General features: G+C 39.6%; 1 protein-coding gene across 4 annotated transcripts in view; it reads left to right on the top strand.

Annotated features, from left to right (window-relative positions):
- Positions 1-1076: 1076 nt before the first annotated feature.
- Positions 1077-12864, top strand: part of LRCH3 (leucine rich repeats and calponin homology domain containing 3) — a 71150-nt gene continuing 59362 nt past the window's right edge. For all 4 annotated transcript variants that reach the window (XM_067301763.1, XM_067301762.1, XM_067301761.1 and 1 more), the window contains exon 1: positions 1077-1322. In XM_067301763.1, the coding sequence (XP_067157864.1) occupies positions 1085-1322 (238 nt within the window). In that variant the 5' untranslated portion in view covers positions 1077-1084. The remainder of the gene's footprint in view (positions 1323-12864) is intronic.

Here is a 12864-nt window from a genome sequence, read left to right as displayed (position 1 = left end):
ATATACTTCAAGGGGTTGTTAATGATTCAATCATTATTAAATGTCTGAAGAATATACCGAAAATTAGTCTAATTTAAAGAGAGCTTGCACTCATTTCCAGCTTAGTATTCTGAAAAATGAGCACTTATTGCACTGGTACTGTATAAGCTCACTTGCATTTGAAAAATACATTAATAACTGATGCTTTTAGTAGCGCTGTCTGACTTAGTGGTTTGGTCCGATTATAGTACCAGATACCTTAATGTGTCCGATCATATACTGGTTTTCATATTGCTGTGACATGCCTTGCAAATAGGAAGTCACTGTAATCCAAGCATTTTATTACAGGATCAGTGCGAACACCCTGATAAACTACTGTGGTTGTGTTTTCAAGTAAGGACCCTGGCAAAGAGATGCTGGCAGGAGCTGTATGTATATAAGCAGTGGAAGTGCTGCTATTAATTGTATGTGGGGGAGAAATATTGCCTATAAGATGTTGAGTATGGCGAGTTTCTGTCTTGGCACATGACGCTCTGAAGTCCTTATTTTTTCATTACCAGCTAAAATCTGTGTGGTTGCCAGCTTCAGACAGTGTGCAGACATGCAACAGGGTTTTTTTTGTTTTTTGGTTTGTTTAAAGCAGCAGCTCTGTGCTTCCTGGAAGTAAGACAAACGTATTCAGACATTTCAAACTGTAGGATCTTTTAAGGATTGGTGACTCGAGCGCTCTCCCGGTGCTAGAAAGCTTAAGTCTGTGGAAGTGCTCATGTGGTGGCATCCCACCCAGGTGGGGTAAAGCGGAATTTATGCTGGACCTCAGGTGAGATACAGGCACTTGGGCCACTGACAAGGGCAGGCGGGCACGCTTGCACCCTGGGTGCTCGGAGGAGAGGGAAAAGCAGCCTGGAAAATGAGCCTGTTCCAGGTTTTCTGCCCGGTGCCCCCCTCGCCTTTCCCGCGGGGGGGGGGCGGTGCGGCGCATGCGCGCTGTGCGCCCTGTCAGTGTGTGGGCGCGCGCATGCGCCCTGCGTGCCAGTCCCTGGGCTTTCCCGCGCCTGCGCAGTAGCGCGCGAAGCCGGAGGGGCGGAGGGCTGCGGCGGGGGAAATGGCGGCCGCGGTGCTAGCGGCGCCGGAGGGCGGCTCTGCCGTGATGCCGGCGGGGAGCTCGGCGACATGTCCCCCTCCGCCGGGCCCGTCGGGCCCGGGCTCGTGGAGCCGCTCCTTGGACCGAGCTTTGGAAGAAGCGGCGGCCAGCGGCACCCTCAGCTTGAGCGGCAGGAAGCTCCGCGACTACCCGCGGGCCAGCGCCGCCAACCACGACCTCAGCGACACCACCCAGGCCGGTGAGAGAGGCGGCGCGGCGCGGAGCGGGGGGAACCGGCGGCGGCGCGAGGGCTGCAAGCGGCGCGAGGGGGCCGGGGAAGCGGCCGCCACACCCCCGCCGCGCCCTGCGCTCCCCGCGCCGCGGGGCCGGGGGCAGCCGCTCTGGCGGGGCCTGGCGGCTCCCCCTCACGGGCGGGAAGGGGGGGGTCTGGCTGCCCTTCCCTGCCTCCCCCCCAACGGCCAGACCCCCCCGGGTGAGGCGACTGATGCTGGATGCGTGAGGAGGAGAGATTTCCCCTGCGAGAAAATCCCTTCCTAAGGCGTGCTTGGAGCGTTTGGGCTGTGTCCCCTCCACCCTTCCTCTTCGCGCGTGTGTGTAGGGGGGATTCCCCTCCTCCTCCTCCTCCTCCCGGCTGTGCGAGGCCATCCCTGTCCCCCCTCGCCCCGGCGGCGATGCTTGGCATATTTCTCCTCCCGGGCTGCTTCTCCTTCACGCCTTCCCCTCCTCCCTTCGCTCTCCGCCCTTCCTCTCGTCTTCTGCGAGGCAGGATGGGGAGCCGGTGCAGGGTGGCCCCCTCCCTCTGCCCCTCGCGGGGCTGCCGGCGAAGTCTGCCGGTTTGTTTTTCCTCCGGTTGAGAGGTGCTTCCTTGTTCGAGACTGAGTTTTAAAAATAGTTAAGAGTCCTTTCTAAGTACCCGCTGCTCGCTGTTGTGGTCTTAGTCATGCATGTTCTTTTGCTGATATATGTGTGTGTATGTATATAAACATACGCGTACATACATGTATATACACCCTCCCTGTCTTTTATCTTGTGCTGTTGGCAGGGGAAACCAACTTTACAAAAAGAGCTGTCAAGTGTACATGAGCTAAAGAAAATGAAAACTTTTTCTTGTGCTCTTATGCTACTATTATTGTCATTTCTGACAGCCATGCGCAAGATCTGAAAGGTATTGTGAAAAGAAGCATGTCCTCTTTCTTTGTTCTGCCTTAATTCAGAATGGAGAAAAATAGTAATGATTTGCAAGGAATACTTTACAAGGTGCAGTAAGCAACAGGGCTGTTTTTTCCTATTTGCTTCCCAAGTATTCTCATAGGGAGTAGATTAAAAATGAATACTTTGTGTGTCAACAGCTTGCCCATAAGTAAAAACACATGCAAACATTTATGGATTACGTTAACGTATTATTGTATTGAACAGAGAGGTAAGACTCGTAAAATGAGTGTTTTCATGGGATGTAGAAATTACTTTTCTTAATGCATTATGTAGAGCAAATTCTGTTTGCATGTTTTTTAGTTGTGTAGTTGTATAAGCAAAATATAAATAGTCGTGGAAGGTGTTGACATGTCACTTTTAGCTTTGATTGCTTCTTGTAACTTTTCTGTCAGTTGAGTTGTGATGCTTTTGTTTGAAGACACTAGCTTAAAAAAACAAACTCTGAACATCACTTCTAAAAAGTTACCATGTTTGTTAGTGTGTTGATATACTGCCAATTAAATATTTCAAAATGGAGCCTCCTTTAAAATGGTTTAACTTCATACTGTGTCATGTAATATCCTATTTGAGCAAAAATCTGTCAGAAGAGTACTAATTTTGCAAAAAAAAAATTCTTGCTGGGGGCAGATCTGCTTAGTTTGGCTTGAACACATCTATAAATAGAAAATGCTCCTTGTTTGAGTGTGAAATATTTCTTGTTCAGAAGGTTCTCTACAAATGCAATTACACAATGAATACTTAGTGGACTAATCTGTGGGTAAATGCAACATACTCATTTGTGAAGAATTGGGGCTTTTTGTTTATAATACTATTCACTTACTGTATCCTTGAACAATTTGTGGGAATTCTTGTTTCCGTAAAGGTTCCCATCTATTGTGATGAATATTTGCATTGTAGTTGTTCAAGAAGCATTAAATGCCAATAAGCGGCAGTGCATACCATACACTTTGTGTATTTTTCTTCACAATGAACCTTGGAAAAAGCTAAGACTGTTCCTAAGTTAAAAGAAATAGAGCTTATTATTGAGCAAGGGAAAAGTTCTGCTTAAGTTCTCGGTTTTGAAGTCTCCTGTGAATAATTTCATCTCGTGCCTTTTTTGGTGTAACCTGCTCTCTGACTTTTTGTTTTGAATAAGGCTGGGCAGTGGAAAGAAATCATGCAAGCGTTCCTGACCCCCGAGTGTCGGTTGAGGGTTCAGCTACAGATTTAATTCACTTCTTTCCCCATGTCGATTTGCTTCTTGTGAAACTTCCAACTTTTATTACATGTTAGTAGCCACAAATAATATGGTATAATGGAAAGCGTGTACTAGGTGTTATAACACTTAAAACAACCCTATAGACTCCCAAGTGCCTTCCAGCCTGCTGTTCTGCAAAGACTTGAAGCACATCAGATGGGGCATGTGTACCTGGAGCTTCACCAAAACCACTGGGATTTTCCAAACTATGAAACTGAGGATGTAATAATTAATACCCAAATCTTACTGCTTTCTGTATAGATACCTCTCTAGTGTGGATCGTGTTATGTTGGTATAGCTCATTCCCATTCTTGTAGTAATAAAAGTAATTGCATTTCACTGTAACTGCATCCATGTTAAAGAGGTGGGAGTGAATCACATGCCTTATTCATGTAACTACACAGCTACAGAACTAGCTTCTAGAATAGCCTTAAGCCTTAACAGAATCAGTGGCCTTGACTGGAAGCTCTTGTTAACATAGATGAACCACTAGAGTGGGTCAGTAGGAAGAGCAGAGCGTAGAGATCAGATATACACTAGATCAAGTTTACCTGGGTGCTCTGTGTGGATACTGAAATTGGCAGTGGGGGAGGAGGGGAATGCCTGTAAGTGGATAGCAACCAGCAAGTACTTTTTCAAATGTTATGTCTTTGGAAAGAGCCTGTTTCTTTGGAACTTTCAGGTGTTCAGAGTTTACAGTACTACTAACCCTAGTGCTCAAGCTCTTGTAGCTGCTTTTGCGTGAACTCATTCCCCGATTCTCTTTAAGCTAGATAAATGCCCTAGTAGTTTCAAATTAGTGGGAATAACCACAGTATTTACTGCACCAAATCCCAACTTTATATAAGTTTATTTAATCGTCTCATTTTCTTTCACTTACTATACCTACTTTCAGATGGCTCTAGACTGTGTTCAGGCAGCTAATGCCCTCATGTCCAAAAATGTGCACAAATGGACGTGGTATTGGATATGATGGCACAGTATTGCATGCATAGTACTGCTTTGTTTTCTGTGTCAGAGCAAAATACAAAAGTTTTTTTAAGCAATATTCTACTGTAATGCTTAACATCCTGTAAACGTTTTAAAAAAAAAATAGTATGTTGTGCTGCAGGATAACAATAACAATGGTTTTTCATCATTGACATTTTTTCCTCAATGACATTCTGGCAGACCTCTCTAAGCAATAAACTAAGAGTAAACTTTCTTATGCTAAAGAATAAACAATGAAAAGATAGTCATAGATGGGTATGCTCAAAAAAAATCTTGCAAGTAATTGTTGGATTTTGATTCAGTTATGTAAAAATACTAGTAATAAAATGCATACATTTCTTATACTTGAATTCTTGAACTTTTTTGTGCTATTTTGAAAATATAGCTTAGCAATATATTTGCTTCAAAGGCTTGAAAATCTAAAACCCAGATTATAGAAGAGCACATTTGAACTCCTCTGAAAACCTTTTAGCAGTTGATTATCGTAATAGTTCAAGCAAGGTGGGAGGTGTTGATTTGTTTGTATTTGGTTACTAGCATTACTGCACTCTTAATCAAAGTGGAAAATACTTTTCTTTCTTCTCCCTCCCAGTTACTTTAGTCCTGTGTGTTTTATTGCCCATAGGGTGCTTTTATACAGAGATGTGATTTTCAGGGTGACTGTAGCCCTCTAATGAAATGGAAATTGCATCTGGCAGCTTATTCTCATCGATTGGCTGCAGTAGTGTTATTCCTTGTGTTCTGGTCCAGTCGCACTTGAGACGAAATACGCAGGTATCATTCTTAACTGCTCCCTGAACAGTCATCAGAACCAAGTTTCTGGCAGGTGTAACTTGACTTTGGAAAAATATTTGATAAACAGATAGGGTTTGCTGCATTTTTATTCTGAAAGTTAATGTATTTCTATTAAGCATCAGTGGGAGAATTAAGTTAGTCATTAATCATTTGCCTCAATCGCAAAACTCTCACTGCAGAGTGAAACCTGTAGTAATGTCAGAGCCTCAGCTGCCCTCTGGAAGCTGCTGTCTTCCAGATGCTGAGGACCCACAGAAGGCTTTTTAAACCAAGACTAGTGTTCTCAGTTGTTTCCAGAACTGAGGAGGTAACTTAAGCAGGCATTGAAGTAATAGTGAGTTGCTTCTTTTTTTTTTTTTTAAACTGGAATTAAGATCACATAATAAGAAGCAATGTACAGACATAAAGATGGGGGGGGAACCAAACAATTTAAAATTGAATTGAGGGTAGTATTTGCTTGCAGGCTTTGGAATGGGTCGTTAATAGGTTAGCTCCCTACAGTGTGATGCAATAGTTCTTCTGACATTCTTGTACATGTAGGATGGTTTATTCACAAGAAATGCAGTATAATGGTAATTTAGATACTAAAAGAGAGAGAAGAGGGGGAAGAAGCTGTTCTTTATGCTCCTCCCTTACATGTTAATTTGAATTTTAGGAAGTGACTCAAACTTACACAGCTTATGATGATGAAGAATGAGCAAACTTCTTCATTAACAAAACAAGAATGTGCTTCTCTTTTTCTTTCACGCTCTTTCATTTAGCAGCATTATCTATCCCCATTTTATCTGGATTAAATTACAACCAATTTGTTCATTCCACTCATGTTCTCAACTAGGGAATAGGAAAAGGAAGGGCTATAAACCATCTGAACTAAATAAGAAAAGAAACATAGTTGCATTTTGCCAGTGTTAATGTAGACTGTGAGGTCATCATTTGATAACTTTCCCAGTGGCCTAAAGCATACATTGAACAGGAAAGTTATTTGTCAAACCCTCCAAGACAATCATAATTACCTAAACCACTCACTGTGTCCACTTTTAAAGGAGAAGATGGGAATATGTGGGTTTATGCAATAAAAAAAAAGGACTGTTGTATGGAAATCGACCAGCAGGATAATTATATGCTGAGTACTATATCATGTTTCTGGAATATATTAATAATGAAAAAGGATAGCAAGGCTCTTAAAGAAGAAAAATTGTCAGCTACTACCTTTTGAATGACTTTGCCAGTAATGTGTCCTGATGTTTTTCTTCTTAGCAGCTCTCCATAGAAACAAAATCTAACCATAGTGTCAATACGTTTTCCATACATTAACTGCTTGTATGCATTTAGAAGGTTTACAGTGACTATTTGACTCTTTTGCAGTAAGAGATCTCATCAGTATTTTCACTTTCTGCCAGAAATATAGTTGATATTACTTAATGAAACATAAAACAACTTTAGAAGTACAGTATGGCTTATATAGCAATGCTGGTATTTCCCAAACATTTATTCTTAAAAGCTACAACAACAGAGTCCAAACCATCCTAAAATTAAATAATTGTTTGAATAAAGCTCTTTGGGTTACTGTATCTTGAATGTTATTTCATTATGATCTTTAAGAGAACTTGGAGGGAAAAGGGATGATTCTTAGTTCAAGTAGCTGGTATTTAAGTCAGAAGAGATTACAGCATCAGTCTTTTATCTCTGAAGTTTCTTTATTAAAATCAAAATCTAACATTTCATGAGGGTTCAGATTCCTGTGCTCCGAAGTGTATAGTTCCCTCCGCCCCTATCAAAATCCAAGCAGAAATACGTTATCCAGAGGTTCTAGTAGCTGTAGGGAGAGAAGAAAGGATGATGGCACTCTTCCCCAAAACTTGGTAGTTTAGCAAAGAATGGCTCTTCAGTTTTAGACAGTAATCTAGCTCATCCTGTTTGATTGCATTTTTTGGTCTTACCTCCTAATTTTTTCAGTCCTCTAATAATACATGACTGTTAGTTCCTTGTTTTTGTTTTTTTTTTTAACTTGTTATGCTCCTGTTATTGGAAAGCCTGGGTCACATTTGCGCTGTATGCATAAATGCTGGTAATTCTTAGTCTAGGCTAAAGGAATTATCTGAGAGTGGTGCTTTAGTAAATTGGTAATTTGAGGTCAGTCATCTTGCTTCTTGTGTTACCTTAAGCAAAATGTGAAGAGAAGTTGACTGTGGTAGTTTATAGTTCATTTTTGTTGAATGTGGCATACTGTTTTTTGATGGAAAGCTGAGGCTTGTAGTAATGCTCCAAGCTTCTTGGTGCACAGGTAGTTTTTTGCTTAATGTTTATATAACAACTAGGAAAGTGGGGTCCAAGTTTGTATTTGTATTTCCTAAGCCATGTTGGAATAAAATTGATGCATGAAATTTGGAATACCTTTATTTAGTGAGTTGATCTTAAAAAAACAAAAACAATCCCACAATCAACTCTTTTACTGCTAGTAAACTCTTCTAAGTGGTGTTCACAATTGCACGTGTTTCTAGTTACTTCCCTAGCAGTCTTTGACTTTCCTGCCCCCAGTGATTTGATACCATCATGATTAGATTTTTTTTTTAATAGTGACTTGTCTGTGTACACACTTTCAGTTATATTTGTGGTGATAACTGTGTAATTACGTAAAAAGACAAGAGGAAAAGGGCTGGTAAGTGAATATATTGCATCCTGTGGTCATACAAGGGACAGATTGGAGCTTAGGAAAAAACTGAATGGCTTTGTTTCTCTCATCGTGTTTTCCAGCCCTTTTCTCCTGTGGTGCTACCTATGCTTGGAGGTAGCAAATTTGTATTAGTTAAGTACTCCCCGAAGTCAATCATAAATCCACAACCTAATGTGATCCAAGTTCTATGCTGATGCCAAAAGGGGAAGTTCTGTCTTCATCTCCTGCTGCGTAGTCAACACCAGCAATCATGTTGCCTTCCAGTAAGCTATTTTGTACTTATCTGGCTGAAAACTAAGCCAGCAACTAGTTTTCAGTTGGATCAACTCCTTGGACAGCTCACTACACTTTCACGTATGTGTGAGTGCCAGCAAACAGAAAGGTTGGAAAGACTGTCTGGAGTGACAAAGAGAATGAGGGCCCATTTTGGCAGAAATGCAAGATTAAGTTGACTCGAATTGATTGTGAAATCACACTTTAACTCTGTTTTGTAACGCTTTATCAGTGATCTGTTTTAAATTTGCTAATTATTGTTTGTAAAACAACATGCTAGCCTCTGAGTCTGCGGGTCTAGGAATTTTTTTTCTTTCAGAGCATGCCTCGTTGAGTTAAATTGCATTCAGTGACACTTTACTGCTGGCACATTTGGATCTCATACTTCCATTTGGCAAAATATATTATTTTATGCAAGTAATTTTAAACTGATGGTTTAGGTTTAGCTTTAGTTGACATAATTAGTTTCTTCAGTAAAAGAAACCAGCAATTAAAAATTAGTTACAACAAACATTGCAAATTATATAGCATGTGTTAAAAATAACATTACATGGTAGCTAATGAAAAGGCTATAACTCAATTCAAGGGTTCTTCTCTCTTTAATAAATAATGAGGCTTGGATCTCATGGTTTCCAATGTTAGCCAAACCGCTTTAATGAATTGCAGTTGAGTATTTAGCTAAAGTAATGGGCTATGCAATGTGCTTTCTTCTTTATCTGCTGCTGTTCATACCCCCATAATTGTGGGGGGGGAACCCATTCACATTAAAAATGCCTGTAGACTTTGCCAGTGTGAGTATTAAAGGAGTTAAAATACTGCTTTAGTTCTCTGAATTATAGATATCTAAAGAAGACATGAAAGGGTACTACAGTCTGGTCTTTATAGGATAGTTGTGTATAAGTTGGTATTTTTGGCTATATTCAGGAAGAAGGCCTATTTTTCACTTAGAAGTTCCCTAAACTGCTCCAATAGCCCTCTACTTCAACCTCACTTAAGATTCCATACTACAAACCATTGCTTTTACTGACAGAGGTAAGTCTCTTTAGAGTGAGGAGAGTCTTTGTTCTTTCTCAATTGGGCTGTTATTGCTTTGTGAATTACAGTATTTACGGTCATCGTCTTCTCTAGATGTAGTTCAAGCACTCAAAAATGAGGATATGCCTAAAAAGACCCATTTGCTATGCTGCCCAGATATTGACTCCTTTGCACATAGTTTTTAATGATAACTTCTCTCTGTAGAGGGTGATAGAATTAATGAGCATCTGTTCAATTTTTTTGCCTCATTGTTCAAGGAACCGTGTGAATTTCAGTGTCTTTATTCTGCATATTGTTGAAAGTGAGCACTGAATACAGAATATATAATTGTTTTTTTGGGTAGTGCACCTTACAGCTGAATAATCTTCAGACACTATTTTTCATGTAATTTGTCAAGTGAAGCAAGGTGATATCACTGCATTTTATAGACACAAAACATGCAGTAATACAAAGATTGAAAGCAATTACTGATTTGGGGTACCAAATTCAAAATACTTAGTGTCTGAATTTTTAGGCAACCCAACCATTACATATTACTATATTTTTTCAAAGTACAGTTCTTACTAACTTCAGCTGCATTGGTGACTCCTCAAGAGTACTGGAAATCAAGCCCAAACATCAAGAAAAAAGGGAAATAGGTCATTAATGATTACCTTTGAAAAAGTGCTTCTGAAGATTTGCTTAGCATCATGAAGGAAGTACATGGCACTGGCAGGATGCAATCGATTTCTCCAAAACAACATTCACCAGCTTTCACGTCAGCCATCCCTTTTTCTGCAGCTACTTCATTCCTTGATGCATCTCTAATTTTGCAACAGTAGTCTTACATTAGACAACTAATGTGATCAGTCATGATACACAGAATAAGCTCATCTTGTATGATGAATGCTATGTGAACAGAAAAATCTTGAAGAGTAAAAAGAAAAAAAAAGTTGTATGTGGTTGTTAATTAAAGACTTGTGGATGGTAGATATGCACAGGAAGTGAGAAATTAAGTTATGCGGACATCCTTGTTTACAGACTATCCTATCTGTAAGCTCGGTTTGCCAGTCTTGTATAATTTTTTGTTTTCTCTGTACAAATTATTGATACCTTTTTTTCAGGTTAGTCTTTTACCCTAGAAATTTAGTCATGTGGAGCCTTGCTGACATCCATGTGGTTCATCAGTGCAGTTCAAACCTTTACATCCATCATGTCTCTATTACTTGAGCCAGTAAGATGGACAGCAGTGGGTTATCATTCTCTCTGTGGACTCTGTAGCAGGGGAAGAGACGTGTGCTTTGCCTCCGAGTTGTACGGATATTTGCTGAGAGCAGAGCAATGATGAGATTTGAGTGTCTTGATTTCTATACTAGGTGTGGAAGGGGTTTATAATCTAGCAGGTTGGGCTTCTTATGCATGTTCATGTCAAATGTCTTGTCCCCAACAATATGTCTTCATCTCAGTTCTGCCTCTCTTTTGTCCCCATTTCATTTTTTCTTGTCTGTTCCAGCTCTGTTTTCATCTCTCAGCCTTCATTTCTTTCCCCATTAATCTTGTCCTTTGTCTCAAATGCCTCTCTTATTGCCAGCTGCGTTCCCCTCATCAAAGTTAGCACATTAAAAAGTGGAATAATCTGCATCTTGATATTTGGTAGAAAATTCCTTTTAAATCTGAGGAGAGCATTAACTTTAGGGTGCTGATGAGACAAGTAGTAATTTAAACTTGCTTAATTTGTTATTACTATTGTTTATGGCCATATATGTTACCTCTAAGTTCAGTCATAGCCCAAGACTTTTACTAGACTTTCAGTTGGTGCTATACCCTCTCTTCCCTAGAAGTAAGAAAGTCATTGAACCCAATAATAGCAGTACAATTAGGTGCTTGTCAGTGCACTGACTGTATGCTCAGCTATGGAATAAATGTTTTTGTAGAAGGTCGTAACTGAATGTGGTCATGGGCCGTAAAGTATTTGCTACTCCCTTCTATTCTGCTGGCTTGCCAATGGGCAGATGAATTTGTGCTTAGCAGAGTAAAAATCTGTCTTTGGAACCCATCTATGCTAAACCAGCAGATTAATAGTTTGAGTAGTAAATGTGTTGGAAAATACTCAAGTCTTATATATCGCATGAGACTGTTCTGCTGCTGTGCAAATCAAGTTCCATCATTCAGTGGTGCTTGTGTGTCCGAAAATTGTTATAACTACGGTTAGAAGTCACAGTATAAGAAGAAAAGCCTGGGACCTTTAATATCCTTCACTGGTAATTAAATATTAGCTCTTTATTCTGAGTATGCTGAAGAACATTTTCATGGAAAATTCTTTTTTTTTTTTCCTCTCATACTCACTGGTCCTGCTGAGTCTCTCTTGAAGTTTCTCTTCTCCTTGAAAATACATATTTTATTAAAATCAGCTTTCTGAGTTGTATTTTCAGTTTAAAGGGTGCCATTGTGTCATTTATCATGAGACAATATTTAACTGCCGATTTCTCAGTGATCAACTTCACATCTGTTTTGCATCTGGTTTTGGTACACTTATGCAGTTGTGAAATATTTTTCTACGATTTTTCTGTTTTTAAGATACTTGCTCACAATTTTTACCCCTTTCCCTGAGGAAAAAAAACATTAACTTGTAATTTGAAATAAGAGGTAGAAGATTTCAGTTTATTTTCTTGTTGTCTGAATGCATGGCAACTGTCTGAAGTGTTACTGAGGTGTTACATCCTCCTTTCTCTTGCCTAAAAAACATGGTGAATGATGAAACCAAAAGCGAATGGTATCGGATGAGGAATTTATCCTCTCTTCTTGTACAGCAAGAGTGAGGCTGTCCTCCTATTTATCTGATGATTTATTTGTAATACCAGAAATATCCTTTTGAGAATATCAGTATGTTTGTTTAAAAAAAAAAGGTACTCTAATATGCAGAGAAGGCCATAGGTTCTGTCAGACTTGGCCTGTTATATGTTCAAGAATTAACTTTTTCCCAGGGCTATACTTTAAGATACCAAGAATGTAGGGGGTTACAAATGCACACCTGTGTCCTAATTATTTGGAGAATATTGAATATATTGATTGTGATATGCCGTATTTTTAAAATATTTAACTTTCTCTGCTTTTTCCATGTCATTACGTTCACTGCAAGTTCAAATGTGTAGAAGATTATGATCGTTTAAATAAATATGATGTGATAAATATGAATAAAGAGTCTGTTACAAAGCTACAAACTACTTTTAGCCTAGATCTGTACCTTACGTTTAATTTTTCCAGTATACTTTTGCAACTGCAAAGCACTTCTACATACTATGTTTTCTAAAAATTCAGCCTTTCAGAAATCAAAAATACTTTGGCTGTACTATATTACAGGTTACAAAGCCTGATCGCTCTTCTCTCTTTTTTCACAAGAGCGTTGTCCTTACTTCATGCAAGAATCTCTTCCAGTTTGTGGAATTTCACCTAGACTGAAGTATTAAAGAGCTAATAAAATAAATCTTTAGAAATGGCTTTTCTTGCCAGAAATCTTTATTCTTTATGAAATTAATACTATTTTTTTTCTGCCTCATAACATTCAAATTGCTTTTAGGGAATAGG

Source organism: Apteryx mantelli, chromosome 9 (genome assembly GCF_036417845.1).
Source record: "Apteryx mantelli isolate bAptMan1 chromosome 9, bAptMan1.hap1, whole genome shotgun sequence".
Lineage (NCBI taxonomy): Eukaryota > Metazoa > Chordata > Aves > Apterygiformes > Apterygidae > Apteryx > Apteryx mantelli.
Note: the sequence above shows the minus strand (reverse complement) of the source record. Positions and strands in the feature narration are given on the sequence as shown.